Genomic DNA, 24,251 nt, shown 5'->3' on the forward strand with positions numbered 1-24,251 from the left:
CAAAAGAAATTTATAAAATCAGTCAGCTTAGAAACGTTGAAAGGACGTTGACTGGTTCAGAATTTTCGGGCATTCGGCCCTCCGCACTTGCAAATAGCCACCATACACACGCTAATAAGCCGGTCCTCGTTAAAAACAACTATAAATCAATTAACTATCACTTCAGGGTAGTTTTGCTGAATTTTTGCAGCATGATTCGATTTGAAGATCGGCATCATTTGCAATGGCATTATGAACGCCGGTTCTGGAACTCCCGAAGTTTCCTGTTGTTATGTAGCGTGAGTGAGCAGAATATAGTTTAATTGCTCTGATATAATTGATGTGGTGTGTAAAACCAGCCGGGCAATCTCCGTTTGCCAGAACGCAGAATCCCAACGAGTACCAGTCATTCAGTATTCTAAAATCGCCTTGGAGAATTGCTATTTTCTGACTGGTTTGCTGCTGCTCCTGGTCTGTTCGTGATCGATACAGTTCTAAGTCTTCGTCCATCTTGGATCGAAAATGTAGTAAGTCCTTGTCCATCTTAGATCGAAGCAGGTTCAACTCTTGTTCTGTCCTCGTTTTGAATACAATGAAAAGTAGTCCCAAAAGAAAGAACAGAATGATGACACTTACGATACAGAAATGTAGCAGTATGTTTGTATTTTGTCGTGTTTTCATGCGTATCTGCTCTCTTAGGTTGACCTTGCCATCTGCAGGGTCCACATTTCCATCCTCGTCGTTGTTGCCTTTTTGACTGACATTTTTGAAGGTAATCGAAGAGCTGAAATTCAGCCAGGTAGAGAAACTTAATTTAAAGAAAAAAATGACTTTGAATCTGAGCGTCTCCAAAAGCGGCGTGCAGTATTATAGGGTGTCTTTTTCTGAAAAGTTTGATGCAGAGCTTATTAATTCAAAGTTCATGCATAAATGAAGATATAAATACCGTTTTTGTTTAAATCTAGCAGCATTAGTTAAGTTGCATCAAGACAGTTTGCCTCATGAAAATTTGAGTAAATAACGCACCCTTTAAAAAAATCAGGGGTAGTTTTTTTTTAGCACGCGTGGTATGATTTTTCTACGATTTCTGTTTTTCCAGAGTTCTAAGGTGGCCTTAGATAGTAACGTTGGTCAAGTTTTCATGTTGTTCTTTGTTTTAAACTCCAAATTCGCTACCTGGTGTTGTGTGAACTGAGCTCAATTAAATCTTCCCCTTGCATCTTCTCTGAAATTTTCATCTCTCATATTCAACTTAGCAAAATTAATATTCAGTTCAAAGTTGTTGATTCCTCTTCTTTGATATCTAAATGAGTGTGCTCTTTCGAAGTTCAAATAGATGGCAGACAAAAAGAAAACAGTTGATGTAGATAGTAGAATTCAAATGCTAGAAATAATCTTCTGGGGCGATTACCAACTCGGTATGTTGGCGGCTGTTTTTGGCATAGTATATTGCTGACTAAACAAGTTCACACAAAGTCCAAACAAGAAGCAGACAACAACAAGACAGTTGATACTAGATTACAAGCGTTGTTTGAGGGGTGATGGTAAAACTGCTCACATTCAGCTGCAACAAGGGCTGGGTAATGTACCATGTAATCCGACTTTTTGCTCTCTTTTGCGGTGAATTGGATGGCGGCGAAAGCTGTCAAAACTTTCTAATTGCCGCAAAACTTCTCTAATTGCTGTGGATTTGAAGTCCCAAGATTTTTTGTTATTTTTGGCGCTCATGTTATAGGCAACGCTTTTTTGGAATACCAATTAATTGTTTTTTTGTTCTTCTGTTTTGTGATTAAGTGTACATTAGAATTGACTGCTAATAATTAGTACATAATAGTACAGAGCAGTGCCTCATATCGAAGTGACGGAATAAGAGACATTTAAATTAACCAGAAGCGTTCAATTAGCTGAAAGAAAGGATGACAAATATACAGTTTTATATAGTTTGAAGGTTTGTTTGGAATTTTCTTGTTAGTCGGTCACTTTGTAATGAGAATGGCTTCCTGGTTATATTGGATTTTTTTCAGATTTGAACCTATCCGTTTTTTTAATTGATGTGTAAATGCTAATGGAAATCATCTTTTCCCAGATTGCAAAATCAGTTATTCCCTTTTTTGAAGTACTGCTCCAGAAAGTCTTTTTTTGTGTTGGCTGTACTCAATTTGAGGAGAATAAACATTGTTACCGAAAAAAATTGTCATCGTGCGGTAGTTGAACTAGATTGTGTGGCTTTTTGGAAACATCTACTGTTATCGTTTGTTGTTCTTCTGATATGAAACGTTCCATTTCTTGTTCTTAGTATGAAATAAATTTTTTCTGAAGAAAATTGGGTTTAGTGATGAACTATTTTTATCCTCCAAGAAATCGAGACGAGAAGAGAAATTAATATTTTTTGCACGAATAGAGATTTTGTTTGGCGAATGCATAACTGGCAGGGTTTTTAAATGGATATTTTTTTACACAAGCAGAAAACAAAGAAATAAACAATTTTCGCGCATATTATTTATGTTGGAGCAAACGAAAGAATTTTATACCTCTACCGCTTTAAAGGCAGCTAATTTCTGTGCAATCAGTGCAGAAAGTTTCTGCGTGTATTCTAAGTTAAACAAATGAAAAATATGGGAAAATTATAAATAGGAATAAGAAAACATGTTTTTTTCTCGTATTATCCAAGTTTTTTTGTAGGCCTTGGGACCTTTGATATTATGCAAGAATAGGGTAGTTGGAACTAAAATAACCTAAAAATGATTGAGAATTTAATTGGAAGGTCAGTTCTCTCATTCATTGTCAAGTGTAATTATGTTTCAAAAACGAAGAAGATTACCAATTGCTATCTACTTAGAAGCATTTTGTGAGTTTTTAGAAATCCGAATCTCGGCCAATAGGCTTTAAGATGATGCCACATTCGACTTCTTACAAGTTCTCCTTAAAGTTCCTAAATAGTTCAAAGACTGCAGATTTGATCTGATTTGAAAACAGTATTAGCCATAAATTAATCTTCATTAATATTTTTTCTAAATCTCGTACAACTTTGGACAATTAGGACTGCTTGTCAAATGTTTTACAGCATGTGGTTAGTATAAGATCAGCATGACTATCATCACCGAATCTGTGCCTTCTCATATCTGAATCGCCAAAGTTTCCTAGAAGTCTCGCTTGTCCATCTACAGGCTTCACTGTAAACATCTTTAGTGCTTTCATCCAATTTTGCTGTTTCGTAAATCCAGGAGGACATTGTCCGTTTCGTTTGAGAGAAGACAAAAGCCATGAGAATGCCAGTGGTTTAACACTTCGAGATTCTTCCGAAGCAAGTGTAATTCTTCGTCTGTCATCGATCGAAGCAAGTGTAATTCTTCGCCTGTGCTTGATTTATGTACAATAAATAGGAGTCCCAATAGCGCGAACAAAATAAGGATGGTCATTACAGAAACCCCGCATAGAAAATTGTTCCGCAACTTGTGTAGGTGGATCTGTTGTTGAAGTTGTACCAAGTCGTTATGATGTTTCATTGGATTTTTGTCAATTTTTTTCCTCCCGATTCTCGCTCTGTTGACTTCAAATTGTTGTCAGGTAGAAAACGAATTAAAAAATCTCATTTCAAATTTTTAGCAAGAATATTTTAAGTCATTTTCTGCACTTCATGCTGTTTACCCGGATTAAGCCAACTAACTCTTTGTTTGCACCTGATAATCTAATTTTTCTTTTTTTTTTCAAAAACTTTTTTCTGTGTCGAAAAAAAAACACCATGACATTTTTGTTTGTAGTCTTTAGTCTAGTTTCGTGCGATTAGGTCTTATAAGACCTATTCGCTCGGGATTGAACGAAAAATTGTTCATTTATGTTGGAGCAAACGAAAGAATTTTATACCTCTACCGCTTTAAAGGCAGCTAATTTCTGTGCAATCAGTGCAGAAAGTTTCTGCGTGTATTCTAAGTTAAACAAATGAAAAATATGGGAAAATTATAAATAGGAATAAGAAAACATGTTTTTTTCTCGTATTATCCAAGTTTTTTTGTAGGCCTTGGGACCTTTGATATTATGCAAGAATAGGGTAGTTGGAACTAAAATAACCTAAAAATGATTGAGAATTTAATTGGAAGGTCAGTTCTCTCATTCATTGTCAAGTGTAATTATGTTTCAAAAACGAAGAAGATTACCAATTGCTATCTACTTAGAAGCATTTTGTGAGTTTTTAGAAATCCGAATCTCGGCCAATAGGCTTTAAGATGATGCCACATTCGACTTCTTACAAGTTCTCCTTAAAGTTCCTAAATAGTTCAAAGACTGCAGATTTGATCTGATTTGAAAACAGTATTAGCCATAAATTAATCTTCATTAATATTTTTTCTAAATCTCGTACAACTTTGGACAATTAGGACTGCTTGTCAAATGTTTTACAGCATGTGGTTAGTATAAGATCAGCATGACTATCATCACCGAATCTGTGCCTTCTCATATCTGAATCGCCAAAGTTTCCTAGAAGTCTCGCTTGTCCATCTACAGGCTTCACTGTAAACATCTTTAGTGCTTTCATCCAATTTTGCTGTTTCGTAAATCCAGGAGGACATTGTCCGTTTCGTTTGAGAGAAGACAAAAGCCATGAGAATGCCAGTGGTTTAACACTTCGAGATTCTTCCGAAGCAAGTGTAATTCTTCGTCTGTCATCGATCGAAGCAAGTGTAATTCTTCGCCTGTGCTTGATTTATGTACAATAAATAGGAGTCCCAATAGCGCGAACAAAATAAGGATGGTCATTACAGAAACCCCGCATAGAAAATTGTTCCGCAACTTGTGTAGGTGGATCTGTTGTTGAAGTTGTACCAAGTCGTTATGATGTTTCATTGGATTTTTGTCAATTTTTTTCCTCCCGATTCTCGCTCTGTTGACTTCAAATTGTTGTCAGGTAGAAAACGAATTAAAAAATCTCATTTCAAATTTTTAGCAAGAATATTTTAAGTCATTTTCTGCACTTCATGCTGTTTACCCGGATTAAGCCAACTAACTCTTTGTTTGCACCTGATAATCTAATTTTTCTTTTTTTTTTCAAAAACTTTTTTCTGTGTCGAAAAAAAAACACCATGACATTTTTGTTTGTAGTCTTTAGTCTAGTTTCGTGCGATTAGGTCTTATAAGACCTATTCGCTCGGGATTGAACGAAAAATTGTTCATTTATGTTGTGAAAAACTTAGTAAAAAATCTTGGAAAACTGATTTTGGAAGCTTCATTTTGCGCTTCTATACAATATTACCTTTCAAAAATTCTGAAATTTATTCTGCAAAAAAATTAAAACATTTTTCTGATTCTCTCTGTTTTTTTTACGGTTCGCCCGCTTCGGTGCATGCATTGGTTAAAAAAAATTTTCGGCCCTAATTGTTTCGGACTATATATTTTCGGCTTATTGACCTAATTTTGAGTAGTTTCGATGAAAACACATTTTTTGTGCGCCCCCTCCGGATCGCACAAAAAGCTCAACCTTAGCACAGAACTTATAGTTCAAAAGCTATTCATGTCATTTTCAATTTTGGTTTTACGGGAATTTAGGCAAGAACTTGCAATGCTGTTTTTTATGTGGTATCGCAAGTTGTGCGAAGCCTCTGTGTAAAATTTGTGAAATTGCGTTTATCATTGATTGTTTTCTGTAACTCAACATTTCCGTAAATGAGGGGTGTAAATTATTGATAGCTTCTGTATAATCAAGCATTGTGATTTTGCAAAGCATTGCAAAATATAAACTGAATAATCTGATGATATTATTAATATGATTGCTAGGCAAATAAAACGATAAGTCGTTATGACGACAAAGCATTTAGATTGCATCTTAAACTTTTTTAAAATCAAAGTCATGAAAAGTTAATCGGGATTAAACTGGTGAGATAAAAAAAGTTCTGAAATATTTCGACAAACTGACTGCCATCAGCGGAAAATCAATATAAAGTCGTGTGATACTATTCAGATTCAGTCAGCTCAAACCATTTTTAGTGACTAAAAGGTTCTTCAGAATTGATTTCTTAACCTTGTCTTAGCTCACATAAAAACTTCAATATACCTGAAAATTTATGCCCGAAGTAATTGAAGTTTTTTAAAGTAATGAACGTGGTAAAGACTCGTATATAGGTCTTGCTGTTTTTTTTTGTTTTTTTTTCTTCAGGAAATGCATGTAGGTATAATGCACTTTTTGAGTTCAATTGAAATGCATCTGCTGAAAGTGACGTAAATAGCCCTTACGAACGTGGAAATGGCGTGGAAGTGGAATTTGTTTTTAAGATTTCCCAGCGGAATAAAAACTTTATACCTATTGATCCAGTTTTTTCAAGGTGGGTTCATATTATCAAAGAAAGCGCTAATCTTAAATTAATCTACAAATTCAAAGAGCTTAAATGGCATCTATTTTTTTCTTTGGAATTCGAAAGTTTAGATTTTTTCAAGACTGTTTTTTTTTATGTTTACTTGCGCGCATTACTCTTTTCCAATCTTCGGTTGGCTATGTTTTTACATATTGAAATTTTGCAATGTCCTGAAATTAAGTACCTTCAATAGCTGACGCCTTATATGCCGGATACCATAAAAATGCACCGAATTTTTGTCAATTGATTCGGCTACTGAAGAAACTGTCAGCTTTCTTTGCTCATGGTAACATGATAAATTTTTCACGAAGCAAACTGAGGCTGATATATTATTCTTGTTGAGGCCCAAAGTTTCACCAAAAATTTGAATGTATCTTTTGTATGTGTCATTAGTAGATCATCGGTCTTGGAGTTTCTCATTTTGGATTCTTAGTTAAGGCAGTTTTTGATGAAATTAAAAGTTTCTTGGATTTTTCTGTGCCTCTTCTCGAATTGCGTTGCTGAGTTTGAGTTTTCGTTCTACGGCAGAAAGCCAGGCTTGGATTCACATTTGTAACATTGCTCCACACCTGGCTTTCTCCCGTAGAACGAAAACACAAACTAGGTAAGCGCAATTTTAGAAGAGGAGCAGAAAAATCAAGAAAACTATTATAATGCGTGATAGTGAGGTATCGATCAGTAAAGAAACCATGAAAAACTGGAACGCTCTTAGTTTTTTTTATCTTATCAAGTTCGAAATTGATTTTTGTCAGTTTACTCTTCACATTTAATTAAAAATTCAATTATTTGCAATTAATTAATTGATAGACTGGCCAATTCCAATTAATTAATTTCAGCAGTCCATTTTTTGAGAAAGCAGGATTTTTTGAGAAGCGGGACAGTGCCAACTTACTTTTTTTGAATGGTTAATTATTCTGTTTTGTTTTGTTTTACACCAAGGAAACTATCGTCATCCCTTCCCCAAACAAACACAAGACAACTAATAAAAATAATAAGCAACTGTACAACCTCCCCCCTTAATCATGGGGGGGGGGGGGGAGGCTGTTCACGTGGTTCGAATTTAAATTTTTTGTCTACTTCGCAATGTAAAACTGCTGAGTTTTCCTAATTCTATGTTTCTTATCGACTTAATAGCTTTATCAGTTATATTGCATTATCAGTTGCATTTTTGTTCCAACCTGAGTGGGTTAAAATAACCATAAAAAGTTAAGCTCTTTTCCTTCAGCTCTTTTCCTTCATAAACGTGGTTTTCTGGAAAATTTGTTGCAATTCTTGGCGTCTTCCTCAGTATTTTTCTTTCAACCATTGGAAATGGGGAAGAAATTTGTTTTCAGGTGTTTTAGTTTTTTGTTTTATTTTGCACGCAAAATCAGGTACCACAAATGAGCAGACGCGGCCGAGTGGGTTAAGGCAAGCGTCTCTCAACACGAGGGTAGTGCGTACGAATTCCACTTCGGTCAGTTAGAGAGGTCACAGTGTCATCCGCCTCCTCAAGGTGGGACCGGCTGCGGATAAATGGGTGGCATCCCCCTCCCCCAAGGTTGGTCCTGCATTGAGTAGGACCGGTGGCAATAAAATAAAAAAGGTACCACAAATAATCATATGACTAGGTTGAGGCATATATCATACGAAAGCCCTTTCAGTCGTGATTCGAAAGACATTAAGCATTTTCGTACAAATTGCAGTGTCGAGAAAAACCGGTCTGAAGTTTTTGGTTTTTCGTCTAATTTTGACCAAATAAAGTAATAATAACTTTTTAAATTGGTCATTTAGGCCATAAAATCTTTTGGCATACATTTGGCACTTTCCTCTCAAGAATTTTGTTTAAAAAATTTTAAAGTCTTCTCAACAAAAATAGAAAAAATTTCTAAATTAATTTTTTTTCATTGTTATTCTGTGGTCGATTATGCCCAATTTACTAACTTTTCGCGCGTTTGTATAGTGTTCACGGTTTAACAACTTGTTTAATAGAATCACTTGGTATCTTGGTTCATAATGAATTCAAATTTCTAAGGGTCTCCGATACATTTAGTCTGGAGGTAACGAATACGCCAGGGACGGCAAAGTTCCTGGTTTTGAATCTGACCAAGACCTGTTTTTTTTTTCAAACCGAAATGTTCCGTTCAAAAAAGTTGCTGGATTCTTATTTGTCTGCGTATCTTTTGTCGGCTTAGTTGCCACATTTATTAATCTTTTTGCTGTCCGAAATTTTCATTGTATGGCTTTAAGTGTTTGAATTTTTTCTGCTGCTTGAAATTTTACTAGCTTTTGACTCGCATGTTCTTCTTGTTTTTGATTTTTTTTTCGCTGAAAAACATGGTTATGATCATATCGGCTTATGATTTCTGTTGAACCAAATGATTTTCGGCCCATTGTTTATCGGCTAAGTGGTCTGAATTAGTCGTTTCAAGGGTAACATAGTTTTTATCTCTGGATTGCACTAAATTTTCTTTTTTTCGAAGATTTTTTTTTGATTTTTTCTTGATTTCCAAGAGGGTAAATAGAGATTATGGATTCTTGGTTTTTAAACCCGCCAAAACTTTCTGTAAGATCAGAGTTTTTGAAAAAAATGTTGTATTAAATTTTCAGTTTTTGTCGCAATCAAGGTTTTTGATTCATTTATAATTTAAAATTGCCTGGAATTAGTTTCGCCGCCGAATCGCACAAAACGTTAAATAACTCAGAGTAGAATTTACAGTTCAAAATTTTTTCATGACAACAATTTTATTTTCGCTCGGTAATTATTTTGATTTTTCATTAAACGCCGTCGAATGTTTTTCTGGACGTGTTTTCCGCACATAGAACATCCTTCCAGACAACATTTTGAAGTTTTTTTAGTTGTGGTTTCTTCAAAATTTTTCCGTTTTCTGCGGACTTAGTGATTTATTCTCTTTTCTTTTCCTGTCTTCTAGCTTACAATACTTTTTTTTTCAATACTAGCTTTAGATCTGATCTAGTTCTTCCGACATTTTCGATTTTGTTATCGATTTTTTTTGTGTTGTATCGCAAGTAGTGCGAAGCTCAGCTTCGCCTCTGTGTTCAAATTGCTTTTGTAAGAGACGGTGAACGTAGACTCTAATATAGGTGCCGATGAATTTTTTCCTGTTTTTTGGCAGAAAAAAAATCTTTAAATTTGTTCAGGCTCAGAGTAACTTTTTCGTGGTTCGACTTCGCAAATTGGGTTAATATAATCAAAAAGGTGCCAAACATAAATTGTTTCAGAAACTCAAAGATCGTTAAGATCATCTATTTCTTTAATATTCGAAGCTAAGATATTTGAAAAATCATTTTTTTTTTGCTGTTCCATTGCATTCATTGACTCTTTTCAAACTGCCTGTTGATGTTTTTACGCTTGTCGTTAGCAAGCGTCGTCAAATTGAAATAAAGACTTTTTCGTCTGCCTATGTTTACAACTGGTTCAATAAAATCACTTGAATGATTTGATAACCTTATTTGCAAGCAATTCAGTTTATCGCGCCTAGGCCGGCAAAGGTTGTAGTTTTGAATTGGCCCAGGATTCTTTTTTAAACTGGAAATTTACCGTTTCCAAATAATTGTCAGTCCATCGTCTGTCTGTTTTGTCGACCTAGTTGCCACATAGGGATTTTTTATTGCACTGTAAGCAGTTGCTTCATAATTGAAAGTGTTTTTGACTTATTCCTGTAATTTGTAATTCTACTAGCTCTTGACTTTGTCTAATTTCTTTTTTTTCGGTCAAAAGCTTTATTCGGCCCAAGCAATAGATCCTAGATTTCAGTTTTTTGTTGTGATATTGAAGAGCACTTCGAAATATGATAAAGAGTCGGTTGGGTCAAATTTTAAGCTCTTGAAGTATGGATTTGAACTGCTTGGTAAAAAAATGTGTAAAACTTTCAACTTGAACTGCTTTGATAGACAGTTGAATGATGATGATGCCCAATTTTAAAAAATCTTTATAGAGATGAAAGTTGTCGAAAAGAGTACTAAAATGTTATACAAATTAAAACGTAATAGTAAGAAATCTCCAGAAAAAAAGGGACAGTTTCTGAATCAAGAAGCATCAAATCTTGTGGCTGAATAGTTAAACCAAAAATTAAAAGCTGATAGCATCATCGATAATATTAAGTTTTCAAGCTTTTCAAAATGAAGTGAAGTCCTTGAAAGGTTCCATTCAATTTTTCTGAAAAGGTTTAAAACTTTTCATTGAAGGCAGATGCTTTAATGATTTTTTGAAGTTGGTAAGTTTTTTGGCAAGTATTTATGAGAGTTCTATTTTCAGTTAGAAATTACATTTGTATAAACAAGGCAAATGTTTTTAATGTTTCTTATTTGTGCTAAATTTTATGCATTATTTAATTGGCATTTTGCATTTCACTTGACATTGGTTGAAGAAATCTCTCTGTCCAGAAGCTTGAACAGCTTTAGAAGGGCAAACATCCGACATTTTTCACAAATTAAGGCAAAGGTTTTATTTCTACGGTTTGCTTAAAAGATGCTGTGTTGGCCGCTTTCGCGTCGCTTCAACTTGTTGCGATTTTACCAACAGAAGCTAGCACTGTTTATGAAAATAAGAGCCGTAAAGCGGCGACGCGAGCATGGCGCCCCAATCTGCAGTTTGCTAAATTAGAATTGGCTAATTGAGTTATGTCTTGTGTTTCAAATTCTTAAGTCATTTTGTTACGTAATTATTACATAATTATGGATGTTTTGGACAGTGGATGCTTGACTTATCGGGTGTTTGCACGATGTGTGCATTAGTGGAAGAGAATATTTAAACATCACCGTTCGCGTTTGCTGAGAACATCAACAATTGAAGATTTTGATGTAAGTTTTCTTTTTCCACTAGTACTGTTTATGCTTTCGGTTGACTTTAAAAAATGAAAGGCTTAAAATTTTAAAAAATGTTGAACTTCAAAAATGGATTATAATTGTAGAGGAGTTAGTTTCAGGTAATGGTCTTTGAGGTCAATTGAAAAACTGACACTGAGAAATTTTTAATAGCTAAATTATTATCCTTCGTGTTTTTTAACTGCCCCGCCTTTATCAAAACGTTTTAAGATGAAACTAGAGCGAATGAATAGTAATAAACCTAAGTAATTTTCTTAGTAATATTAGGAATTGAAACTGGTAACGATAACGCTTTGTGAATTTAGACGATAAGAACTGGGCCAACAATTTTTTTGGTTTAGAATGAAGTTGCACAAAAACCAAAAGAGCAAAAGAGTATATTATCACAAACGATCAAAATTATTATTGTAAATTAATTATAAAACTTTACATCGGAACGTATATGTAGCTCTAGAAAAACTTTTTGATTGTTGAGTGGGCGAAGGTTAAGCATTTTAATTTGAAGTTTGTTAGTAATAGCTATTATCCAGCGACCATTTTCGATGTATTTCTTTTTTGTTCTGGATTTCGTTTCTTTTTGAAGATTTGCAATGGTTCTTGATTTTTCGAAGCTTCTTCAGGCGATATAAGTTGAATCAACAGCATATAGTTTAATTAATTTAATATAATTGATAAAATACTATTTTATGGAGAGGTGCAGTTCGACACTGCCTGGTGCTGCCAACCGCATCTGATAAGACAGGGACAGCACCTTAATCAAAAATGGGATATGATGATGATGAGGTTCGGTGTAAATCCAGATAGGCCATCCACATAATCAAATAAGCTAAAGTAAATATAAAGTTAAAATTAATAAGGAATTTTGGATTCATAAGTACCGATAGTTAACAATTTTAGACAGTTTAATGATGTCCTCGTTGACAACGTTACTACTCATTTACAAAAAAAACAACGGGAAACAGTAAATTAAGTGTCAAAAAGAATTCACTGTTGCATTCCGCTTGCTTTGCAACACGACGCGATGGTTAAGTCAGCTAAAGCGTAATAGCTGTTAATGGTAGGCTTTATGTCAAAATCGCCAAATTTTTGTTTCGAAAGCCGATCGCTATTTATTTACGTTTTCTGTTAATTTCCCGAATCGAGTTTAGATGACTGGTAAAGCCAGATGGACAATCTCCATTTTCTAAAATACAAAATCAGAATTGTGCCATTCTTTCAATTTTTCCAGATTATTTTGATGAATTTAAATCTGTTTCTCTGTCTCGATTTGAACAAAATTAACAATAATCCCACAAATAAAAAACGAAATGATTACAGTGGCAATACAGAAGCCAAACAGAAAATATCGAGTTTTCATTCAATTAATTTCATTGCAATCTGTAGAGGCCACGTTCCATCTTCTTTGTCCACGTAGCCAGACTGACTGCGAGTTGACAGTTGATAAGTAATCAGTTTACACAGTTGATTCATTATAATTCATCAAATGAACCGGCGAAAGTTATTTGTTTGAAGCAACAGTGCAAGATTAAAACTGCATTTCAAAAATGTTCTAGCTCAATATATCTCGAAATTTTTTCGAAATGCATAATTTATACATATTTTGGCTTTATGCCTTCGAATAAGGGTGTCAAACATCGATCAGTTTCGAATCAGTCAACTTTTGCGATCTTTTTTTTTTCCAGAATTGTATAAGAAAATTAACCATTTCAATTTTTCTACCTGGCGCTGCAGTTACCCAGATCAATTAGATCTTGTACTTTTTTCGTACTTGGTCCTCTCATTTCTTCTTCTATCCTCTCAAGGTAAGTTAACGGTATAATTATTAATTTGAGTTTTATCAGAAAAGCTTTTCGCCACTCGAATTGATTGTATATTTGAGGATTATCCACAAATATAAGATAACAGCAATACTTTAGTCTGAAAACGTGAAAAGCAAACTGAACAATCTTTTTGTAGTACAAAAGTGGATATAGGATAAGTGGGACGACAGTACATATGACGACTGGACTTTTAGATGGCTTTTTCTCCTTGTTTATATCAGAGTAATGAAAATAACATGTTAAAGCTGGTGAAAATATTAGATTTTTACAACATAATGTTTAAACTCTGATAGTTGCTATAAATCAAACGCGTCCAGTTGAAAATCACATTTTCGATTAAATACAAAGTTCAAGTTTTTAAATACATTATCTAAGCTCGCATATGAACTTGAAAATTTGATAATTTGAAAGTCAAGCGATTATAGCTGTTTTACAGATTCAAATTTCTTAATTTCCCGAAAAATATTTACTCTTAACAGCTGTCGTATTTTTTGGACTCGCAAAAATGCCATACTGGTTTTATTTAGAAACATCAAACTTCTGCAATTTCGGAAGCAAGAAGCGAATTCATGGTTTTATTTGAAGGTGTTGTCGCTCAATGAGAGTTGACAATTTTGTTGACATGTTGATTTTCCGAGCTCTCTTGAAATGTTAGAAGTCCCTATTTTTGTAGAAAAAAATGATTCGGTGAGAGTTGTTTTGTTTTTGGCTGGCGTTATCCCGTGAAGTTTAAGGCATGCCTGCGGTTGTAGATCGAAAAAGAGTCTAATTATATAAAAAATGGTAATTATTTTGGTAGCATAACCGTGACTCTAAAATTGTCCAACGCAAAAACAGTTTTGAAAAAATTGAAAAACAGTCACATTGATTATGTGTCACAATGACACTTGTTTAATGAGGCGATGAGCCAGTTTTTTTCTGATCCCATAAACCGCAGCTCGTGAACAACAATTTTGTTCTAACTAATTCCGACGATGATTTTAAATTACGTAGCTAAAAAAATCATAATACGCAAAAAGCAAAATAGCATTTATGCATTATAGCTGAACTTGCAATAAGAAAACTGACACGGTTCAGAATCGAGTATTTTATGGACAGGTTGTTCAATTTCAACAGGTTTCTTTTACTTATTTGATTTTCTATGTCTCGGACTGTTTCGGCACTAATTTTCTTGCTTGGCCCTAATCAAGGGAATGGTTATCAAGGGAATGGGCAACAAGGATACAATCAAAGAAAAGGGAGATTTGGTAAAGGAAAAAAGAACGGACAGCAGAGAAATGATGGGGGATACGGAAACCAAGGTTTCTCCGGGTTTCAAAATATGCAGTACCCCCCACAAATGTTCCAGTTCCCCCAACAGATGCCTGGAATGCAATCGAACCCCTATTTCCAACAAAACCAGAACTACCCTCAAACACAACAGAACGCTCAATTTTATTCGAACCAGATGTACCCTCAGGGCCAACAAACCCAACAGCAACAAGCGATAGCTACGCCACCACAACAGAATCCTCAGTTTGCCCAGCAAGTTGCACAACCAATGATGCAGCAGGTGCACACCCAAAACCCAAATACAGCAGCAGTTCGCACTGGATCAAAATTCTGTGATCACTGCGGGAAGTTTGGCCATACCATAAGCCAATGTTGGCACAAACCCAAGCCACAGGGACAGCAGCAACAGAATTTCCCGTTCCAAATGGAACCAAAAAACTAACTCAGCCACAAAGTCAGTCAGTCAAATCATCTAAATCACAAAAATCACGTAAATCAAGAAAATCACGCAAATCAAATATTCAAGACGTACAAGACGATGAAATTATTGATCTGTACGCCGTCATCCCAACCGAAGGAACAGTGCTAACTTATATGAAAATAAGATTAGCGCCAAGCCTTCAAAGAAGAGTACTGATTGACGAAGGAGCATGTGCAAACGTAATTTCGAAACAAACATTCGATGAAATTAAAAACGAAAAAACACTATTCGCACCCTATAAATTGGCAAAATCAAGCCTCAAGCAAGTGAGAATGGCAGGAGGCCAACTAGTGTCAATTGAAACTGAAGTTACCATTGAATTTCATATGGCAGATATGAACTTTACGGAAACGTTCCTAGTGCTGAATTCAGCGAATTCAACGATCCTGGGAAACCCATTCTTTAAAAAACACCATATACATGTCTGCTCAAAATACAATCTACTTCACTTTCCAGATTTGACACTCCAAATCAACGAAATTAAACCCGCCAATGCACCTAGACGCACCAACCGAGTAAAAAAATTTCCTCTTGTCCTCACCAAGAAACAAATAATTGCACCTCATCAAACAGTCATAATCGAGTGCCAATTACAAGATACCCTGACTGACATGGAAAAAACGACAGGAATCGTAGTCCCATCACAGGAACTCGAAGAAAAATGCGAATTAGCAGTAACCTCATCAATAAATGAAGTTAACAAACAAAACATCATCTATGTCACGGCATTTAACATGACAGAACATAACTTAACGTTGCCCTTTAAAACCGAAATCGGAAAATTTTCGATACTCACGCTAACCGAGTACGAAAATTTAATACAGATGGAGCCGCAAACTTTGGCATTAGCGAAAATGAACCAGCCGGATAATGTCGAACTCGGAATCAATGAAATAATTTCGCAAAAAACAAGCCCTTCAATAGGATCAGAACAAAAACCACCCCCCGAATACGAGAAATTTTGGTTCCCGACGCCCGAAACGTGCCCTAACCCAGAATCACTTCCCAGTATTCAAAGGGAAATATATGACCAAATCCTCTACTTTCAAGGTCTTGAGAAAATTGAACCAAATAATAACATTCAAGACCGGTTGTCCTTTTTGAGTAACTTTCAGTGGGAGAATTCAGTGTTGACAAATGACCAAAGGTCAGAAGTAGAACATTTGCTCATCGAATATGCGGATATATTTGCCAAACACAGATTTGACGTGGGTTATAATTCCGACCTAAAGATCAAGTTGACACCCGAACATCAACGCCCACTGTACACCCAAGGACCACCTACGCCCATCCAACTAAGGAATGAACTGACGGTTGAATTAGCTCTGATGCACTACTTCGGACTTATAACAACACTGTCACATTCTAAATACAGTAGTCCGTTGTTTGCACATAGAAAGCCATCTGGAAAATTGCGGATGTTGATTGACCTCCGGCGTATCAATCATTCAATCAAAACGGACTATATAAATAGCAATTTTCCAATATCAAACATGACCGATGCATCAAACCACTTTGCCGGAAAGAGTTTGTTTACTAAATTGGACTGCTCACAAGCATACCATTGTGTGCAAATGGCAGATGACCTTTCGGTCCAACTTTTGGCATTTAACTTCGGGTCGCGGACGTACGCCTATAAATGCCTAGCCCAAGGTCTAAGTAAATCTGTCACGGGATTCAGTTCATTCATCCGCCACTACCTCGATCCATGCCTAGCAGCCGATTTGTGCACACAATTCATGGATGATATAGGAAGTGCGGTGAATAATTATGAGGAACTAATACCCACGTTAAAGAAAATATTCGAATGCATCCGAAAATCAGGCTTAAAACTTTCACCTAATAAATGCGAAATAGGAACACAAAGAATGAAATTCCTAGGAAATGTAGTAACACCACAAGGAGTTACGCCAGAGGAAGCAAAAATTTCCGCATTCCTAAGCAAAATAAAAATGCCAAGAACAGTGAAACAAGTTAAAAGACTCATCGGGTTTGTGCAGTTTTTTAGGAACTACATGCCGAGTCTTGGTGAAAAACTAATACCATTCTATAAGCTGCTGAAGAAGCAGATCGACTTTGAAATAACTGAAGATCACCATAAAAACCTCAAAACCCTCAAAGCAGACTTAATACAAGCGACCACGTTGACACTCAGACTACCCAAGCCAGGACTGCAGTATGTCATACTTTGCGATGCCAGCTACCACGGGACTGGATTCGTGTTAATGGTCGAGGACTACGTCAAAAACGAGAAAAACGAAGAAATCAAGACGTACGCGCCCGTTTCTTTTGGTTCCCGGCTATTCAATACAGCACAGCTGAAATTTTCAATCTACTACAAAGAATTCCTAGCCTTGTATTTCGCACTTGATCATTTCTCGCACTACATCTGGGGATCAGTCAAACCAGTGATTGTATTAACAGATAATAGAAGTCTGACGCAATTTTTTCAGGCAAAAACCATACCGCCATCAGTGTGGAATTTCCTGGACCGAGTACTGTCTTTCAACATCATAATCGCCCACATCCCAGGAACAGCAAATTACGCAGCAGACTTCTTGTCCAGGATGCAAACGGACCCATCAGCATCTCTCTCACTAAAACTGACAGACAAAATACCAGTCAGGGAAATTTATATCGACACAACAGCAAGAGTACCCGATGCATCGCTTAACCTGGTTCAATCTATCGATGAGGCATTTTCTGAAACAGAGCAGGTCGATGAAGCTCTAGTAGCAAACCTGCAAAGATTAGGACTTTATCAAGCATACCTCGACAAACAAACAACATGTGATAGTCAAGGAACAATAGAACCTAAGGCGCTTGTAATGTTGAAGAGGCCGATGATGAATGCGATAGAGTATCCAGATCCAGCAGAGAACCACATTGAACTAGACTCCAAAAATGAGCCAATTGACAGGAAAAAGGAACAACAACAAGATACTGACATCGAAGAAGTAAAGAAGTGGATAAGAACAGGCGAAATACCAGACCTTACGTATGCGAATAGCAGACTAAAGAAGTACGCAAAGCAATTCAATCGACTTGTCATTGAAGACGAAGTCCTTCTCCGCAACTTCTACGACGATACTGGTAAAATCAAACATAAACAGTTCTGTGTACCAAAACACATGTGGAACGAAACCCTATACAGAGTCCATAATTCGATGACAGGAGGACATATTGGCATGACACGAACCACAGAGGAATTCAGAAGGAGATTCTATTTTCCCGGATTCTCGGAGTTTTTGGTCAACACAGTCAAAAACTGTTTAACGTGCCCGCAGCTCAAAAATGCTTCGAGTAAACATCAAACGCCACCACTTCAACCACTTTCCTCGTTACAATCATACCCTGGTGACATGATGCAGATCGATATAGTCGGACCGCCAAAGTCACCGGTTTACAAGTTTGTTTTAACTGGAATCGACGTTTTTTCAAAATACCTGTTCGCAGCACCAATGACGAACGCAAGCGCTGATACGGTGGCGAGAGAACTAACGAAGATGTTTTTCATGCACAGTTATGTGCCAAAAAGGATACTGTCGGACCTGGGAAGTGTATTTACCTCTAAGTTAATCCACGAACTCACAGGCCTTCTAAACATCAAAATTGGACACGCAACGCTGAAACACCCACAAACCATCGGACTGGTGGAAAGATCCCATGGGGCACTGAAAAGGATCCTCAAACTTAACACTGACGCCCAATGGACCGATTGGCACCGTTATGTACCCCTTGGGACCTTCATACACAATACGTCATACTACTCGTCCATCGGATGTTGTCCGAGCACCATTTTCCACGGGAGAGAGCCTACCAAACCGCTTGATCTCAGATTTTCAACCAAAGCATTGGAAATTGCTACGGCTAATGCCGACTTTGTAACCGCGTTACAAGACGCGATGCTCGAAAAATTCAAAGAGACTAAAGACAACATCGTGTCATCATATCACAGATACCGGGGATACTACGACCAAAAAGCACTAGCCCAACCGCTAGTACTTCACTCGTTCTGTCTCCTCCTCAACCCTCTTCTAACAAATCAGTCTGATACCCGGAATAAGTCACTCCAAGTGTGGCTCCCCTTGTATAGAGTGGAAAACGTTCTAACTAACAGCAATTACATAGTACGGAAAGTCGGAACCAACCACACACAGTGTGTCCACAGAATTCGACTCCGATCGATTCGACCACAGAATCAACCAGAAGACATTGACCCAATCGATGAGGCTCAATTCGTGGTAGATCCGTCACTTAGCAAGTACCGCAGTGAGCCAGGGTTATTTGATGACTACCTACCTAGACTGCTTGACGACGTTCAACCGCAACACGACAGCGAAATCCAACAAGCAACTCCGACTACCATCCGCTTATCAATACCAGTAGGAGGACCACTGGCACCAGCGCCACCCCCCGCAGTAGTTATGGCACCACCGCCTCCAGTAGCACTCCCAGTACCGCCACTAGTAGTGCTTCCTCCACCACCACCAGCACCACCACCACCACGTGAACCACCAGCACCAATAGTACCACCAAGGCCGCCATCTCCACTTGATATCGAACTGGAACCAATGAATCCACCACAGCCTGGGCAACAGGAAGCACCAATTGGGGAAGATCACATGGACGGAGCGGGAGCAGCAGAGCCAGGTGAAATGGCACAAGAACGTGACGAAACTGCCGAGGAACAACCCGTACAAGAACCACCGCGAACGAGACGCAAAGCAGCAGCCATAGCACGTGACAGGATATATGGACAAACTCGATTTAGCAACGACGTACGATACCACCCAATACCACCTCGGGAGAAGCACCCTCGCAAATATGGTCTGAGAACAGTAGATGGACACGAAGTTGCTCCGGTTACCTTTAGCCCAATATCTAAACGGAAAGAAAACCAGGAAAAAGTACGGCAACAAGCAGCTGAGGCAAACGAATTATTCCCCCCAAAAGAACAAAAGAAGAGAATTATAAAAAGCAGCCTCAAACGAGCAAAACAGGCAACGAGGCTAAACGATGAAGCTGGCAGCAGCAAAGACTCGATGAATTCTATTCAAGAACCAAATATCATATTTGGCACAGGAGATCTGATGCATTTCCCAGGCTCCATCGCTCATTGTGTCTCTAGCGACTTCCAGATGAGCAAGGGAATAGCAAAGCAAATTCGCGATGCCTACCCAGCACTACAGCCCACGTTGAAGTCGATTGAAACACCACAAGTTGGGGCCTCAGTATCAATGCACATTCCTTCTCAAAACAAATCAATATTCAATCTAGTGACAAAAACGCAATATTTCAATAAACCGTCTTACTATGATCTTACACGCAGCCTCCGCTGCATGAAGAAACAGCTAATCGAACAAGGAATCAAACAAATCGCTCTTCCCAAGATAGGATGTGGACTTGATAAACTACGAGAAAATACGGTTTTTAACATAATCTTCGAAATCTTCCGAAAAACAGACATCAAAGTCTTCATATACGTCTGACAACAATATCGACCCCCTCAATCATCATCATATGACCCCAAATGACGCTACAGAAGCCTGGCGCAGGAGGAAATGTATAGAACTCGAGATATCAAAAAACACCTCAACCTCCCATGTATTAAGATCACGAATAAAAAAGTTTCGAGCACCCCGACAACTCAGTGATCGGATCTCGAAAATTTTGACACCAGTGAGCTCTGTAGCACCAATGAGGAGCCTGCAGAAGCGCAGCGCAGGAGGAAATGTATAGAACTCGAGATATCAAAAAACACCTCAACCTCCCATGTATTAAGATCACGAATAAAAAAGTTTCGAGCACCCCGACAACTCAGTGATCGGATCTCGAAAATTTTGACACCAGTGAGCTCTGTAGCACCAATGAGGAGCCTGCAGAAGCGCAGCGCAGGAGGAAATGTATAGAACTCGAGATATCAAAAAACACCTCAACCTCCCATGTATTAAGATCACGAATAAAAAAGTTTCGAGCACCCCGACAACTCAGTGATCGGATCTCGAAAATTTTGACACCAGTGAGCTCTGTAGCACCAATGAGGAGCCTGCAGAAGCGCAGCGCAGGAGGAAATGTATAGAACTCGAGATATCAAAAAACACCTCAACCTCCCATGTATTAAGATCACGAATAAAAAAGTTTCGAGCACCCCGACAACTCAATGATCGGATCTCGAAAATTTTGACACCAGTGAGCTCTGTAGCACCAATGAGGAGCCTGCAGAAGCGCAGCGCAGGAGGAAATGTATAGAACTCGAGATATCAAAAAACACCTCAACCTCCCATGTATTAAGATCACGAATAAAAAAGTTTCGAGCACCCCGACAACTCAGTGATCGGATCTCGAAAATTTTGACACCAGTGAGCTCTGTAGCACCAATGAGGAGCCTGCAGAAGCGCAGCGCAGAAGGAAATGTATAGAACTCGAGATATCAAAAAACACCTCAACCTCCCATGTATTAAGATCACGAATAAAAAAGTTTCGAGCACCCCGACAACTCAATGATCGGATCTCGAAAATTTTGACACCAGTGAGCTCTGTAGCACCAATGAGGAGCCTGCAGAAGCGCAGCGCAGGAGGAAATGTATAGAACTCGAGATATCAAAAAACACCTCAACCTCCCATGTATTAAGATCACGAATAAAAAAGTTTCGAGCACCCCGACAACTCAATGATCGGATCTCGAAAATTTTGACACCAGTGAGCTCTGAAGCACCAATGAGGAGCCTGCACGAACTGAGCCCACCAGCCTGCACGAACTGAGTCCAACTGAGTTCCCATGAGTAAAAGGAAAAAAAAAAAAAAAGACACATTTCGAAGGATATTTGTTAGGATCTCACACATTTTTAAACAAGTGATCTCTACCGTGCCAAAGAGGAGCTCGCAGAAGCCCGGGGAGACATAATGTTAACATTCCTAACTCCTTACGAAACATATCTTCAAAAAGCTTGAGGATGAAATAAATAACTGTAAATTGGATATTTATAAAGGCAACGAGTCACAAAATACTTCAATAAATGCATCACCTTTCTAAGTCCTTGCATTTCGCCCCACGCTCATAAAATCGTTGCCTTCTCTCCCCAACAGGCAACAAACGGGTCACAGACTGCCACATTTGCTCATACCTCTCACTTGGTACTCTCAGCCCAATGGAGAGGAGCGATGAACAACAGGACACATTTCCCCGCGTGACCACACAATGAACCCAGCCGTAGGGAAGGTACACAGTGTCCCCAACTTCCTGTGTACAGCAGGCCAATGACGATTTATGCTCAACTAAGCACCTCATCAGCGAGTCGGGTGTCACAAACTCGTCCTCCAGTCTTTGCGCAAACTTGCCAGGTCTCACAAAGAACCAGATCTTCTCACCCGATCCATACAGAGTCGCCAGGGTATCAAGTGACTCATCAATGTCGCTATGAAAGCGAGTGAAGTTCTCGCCCTCTGTCACGATCAGGTACCCGTATGCTTGGTTTGACACCTGCGCACCTTGAGGGGCCCAATAATTTATAAACTTCGGAACTTTGCGGAGATCCTTCGGCAGCAGTCCCATATAATACTTAGCACCAAGAGGACCAGTGCGCAGCTCCAACGGCTTGAAGCTCTCCAACAACCGACTGGCATACACAAGACGATCTAACAAACGCTGAAAAATAAAGAAACAACGCTAATATTGATGGACAATGCACCAAATCAAAACACACACGAAGCTCGAACATTTAGACTTACCCTCTTGCTCTTGTCCTTGTATTCGACCGCGACAAATTTCCGAATAATAGCGGGGACCTCTCGATCCAAGCCGTCCAAGGAGTCCAACACAGCAATTTGAGGAAGCCCTTTTGCGTATTCTCCTACAGAATGCAAGTCAACCTGTCCCCCAGAATCAACATAGGGATTAGATCTAGTTTTCCGCTGCGAGTAACCAGTCAAAGGAAAACCATCGTTACTTCTCTTCATAATATAACTGAAAAAAGAAAATATATCATAATATTGCCAAGCACAACCAAGGGACGGCAACTGAACTTTCAACAATTTACCATACAGACATTCTAAAATAAAAATATTGTCTGAGCACTCACCAATGATCTTATGAAAAACACTGCGAAAAAGTACAAGTATGAATTAAAAGTAAACAGCTAAATAACAAAAAGTAAAATTAAAATTACGAAATTTCTAAAACAAAAGTTCAGTAAACAAAGTGGACGCCTACTTCTTCTTCAAGACAACTGCCGCAACTGCTGCCAGAAATAGCACAGCAGACAGCACACACCACATGACGACCATCGCGGTGCCGCTCTCACCCTCCCCTGCCAGAGGGGGACACAGCGGAGAGCGCTCCGACCAAGTCTGGGCATCTCCAAACTTGACATAACTGCCATTTTGGCAGCAAAACAGAACAAATTTGCCCCAAGGCTGAGGGAAACACATTTTCAACTGAAAAAATACATATACACTTGTTCATCCATTCAAAATGAACACAACTGGTTACCTGCAGTACTAACTCGAGGAAAAACAGAAACGAAAAAGCTAAAACACAGAAAATGATCTTATTATTTTATTATAAGAGATCAGCACGTACAAATACATTCGGAAAAGTGAGAGTTGCTTCTGGCACTTGCTTATGGCCTTTTACATTCGGAAAAGTGAGAGTTGCTTCTGGCACTTGCTTATGGCCTTTTACGGACAGCAGCCCAACTGCTTCAAGAAAACTTACGAGACAGTTTGAAGAATAAATTAAAGACGAGAAAAACATATACAACAAAAAAAAAAAAAAAAAAAAAAATGATGATGATAGAAAGTTTTAAGTTTATGAAAGGTGGCGAGGCGTGATCTTGAAAGTCTCTGCGACGACGTCAGCCATTGAGAGGTGCTCTCCTAGCTCTCGCTCCACTCGCGCCATCACTGACGCCGAGACGATCCTGCTCACCGCCCCCCTCAAAGCATCATTCATCTCCGACATAAAACTCACTACGTTGAGGCTCTCCCGGACTGGCAACGTGATGTATAGGACATCGTCCTCAACGTAGTCCCGCATCATCTCAAGCAGGGCAGACTCAGCCTCCCAGAAGGACTCAATCATGACGTTTTCTTCATCATCCGTCACATTCCTGGGCAGCTCCGCTAGCCAGAACTCCATCATCCGAATATGGCGTTTATCGAATGCTGTTCTCAGTTGCATCTTTAAACTAGTTCAACTGACTTACAATGAGAATGATACAGGGTGACCCGAATGGAACAAAGTGATATAAAGTTTATTTGTGTTTAAATAAACCAACACGACCTGAATACGAACTCAATGATTGGAAGTAAATGTCACCGAAATATCAAAATCACCAAGAATGGCTGAACAACAAACATCCTGTTTATACCACAGATAAATACCACAACGCCCACCACCCAACCACACAAATTCAGAACTTTTATTTAACAAATTGAAACTTGATGACAACGGACCAAGAAACCCAATTTCAATAATAATCATAAATCAAATTGATGAATCACGAAAACTTTCAAGATCTCGTGCAATCT

At 38.1% G+C, this 24,251-nt stretch overlaps 1 protein-coding gene across 1 annotated transcript; it reads left to right on the forward strand.

Annotated features, from left to right (window-relative positions):
• The first annotated feature begins 14,288 nt into the window (after positions 1 to 14,288).
• Positions 14,289 to 14,681, forward strand: LOC134839663 (uncharacterized). The gene has a single exon (XM_063855285.1). The coding sequence runs from the start codon at positions 14,289 to 14,291 to the stop codon at positions 14,679 to 14,681; it is 393 nt and encodes a 130-aa protein (XP_063711355.1).
• The last annotated feature ends 9,570 nt before the right edge of the window (positions 14,682 to 24,251 follow it).

The sequence above is a fragment of the Symsagittifera roscoffensis genome, chromosome 2 (assembly GCF_963678635.1).
Source record: "Symsagittifera roscoffensis chromosome 2, txSymRosc1.1, whole genome shotgun sequence".
Classification (NCBI taxonomy): Eukaryota; Metazoa; Xenacoelomorpha; order Acoela; family Convolutidae; genus Symsagittifera; species Symsagittifera roscoffensis.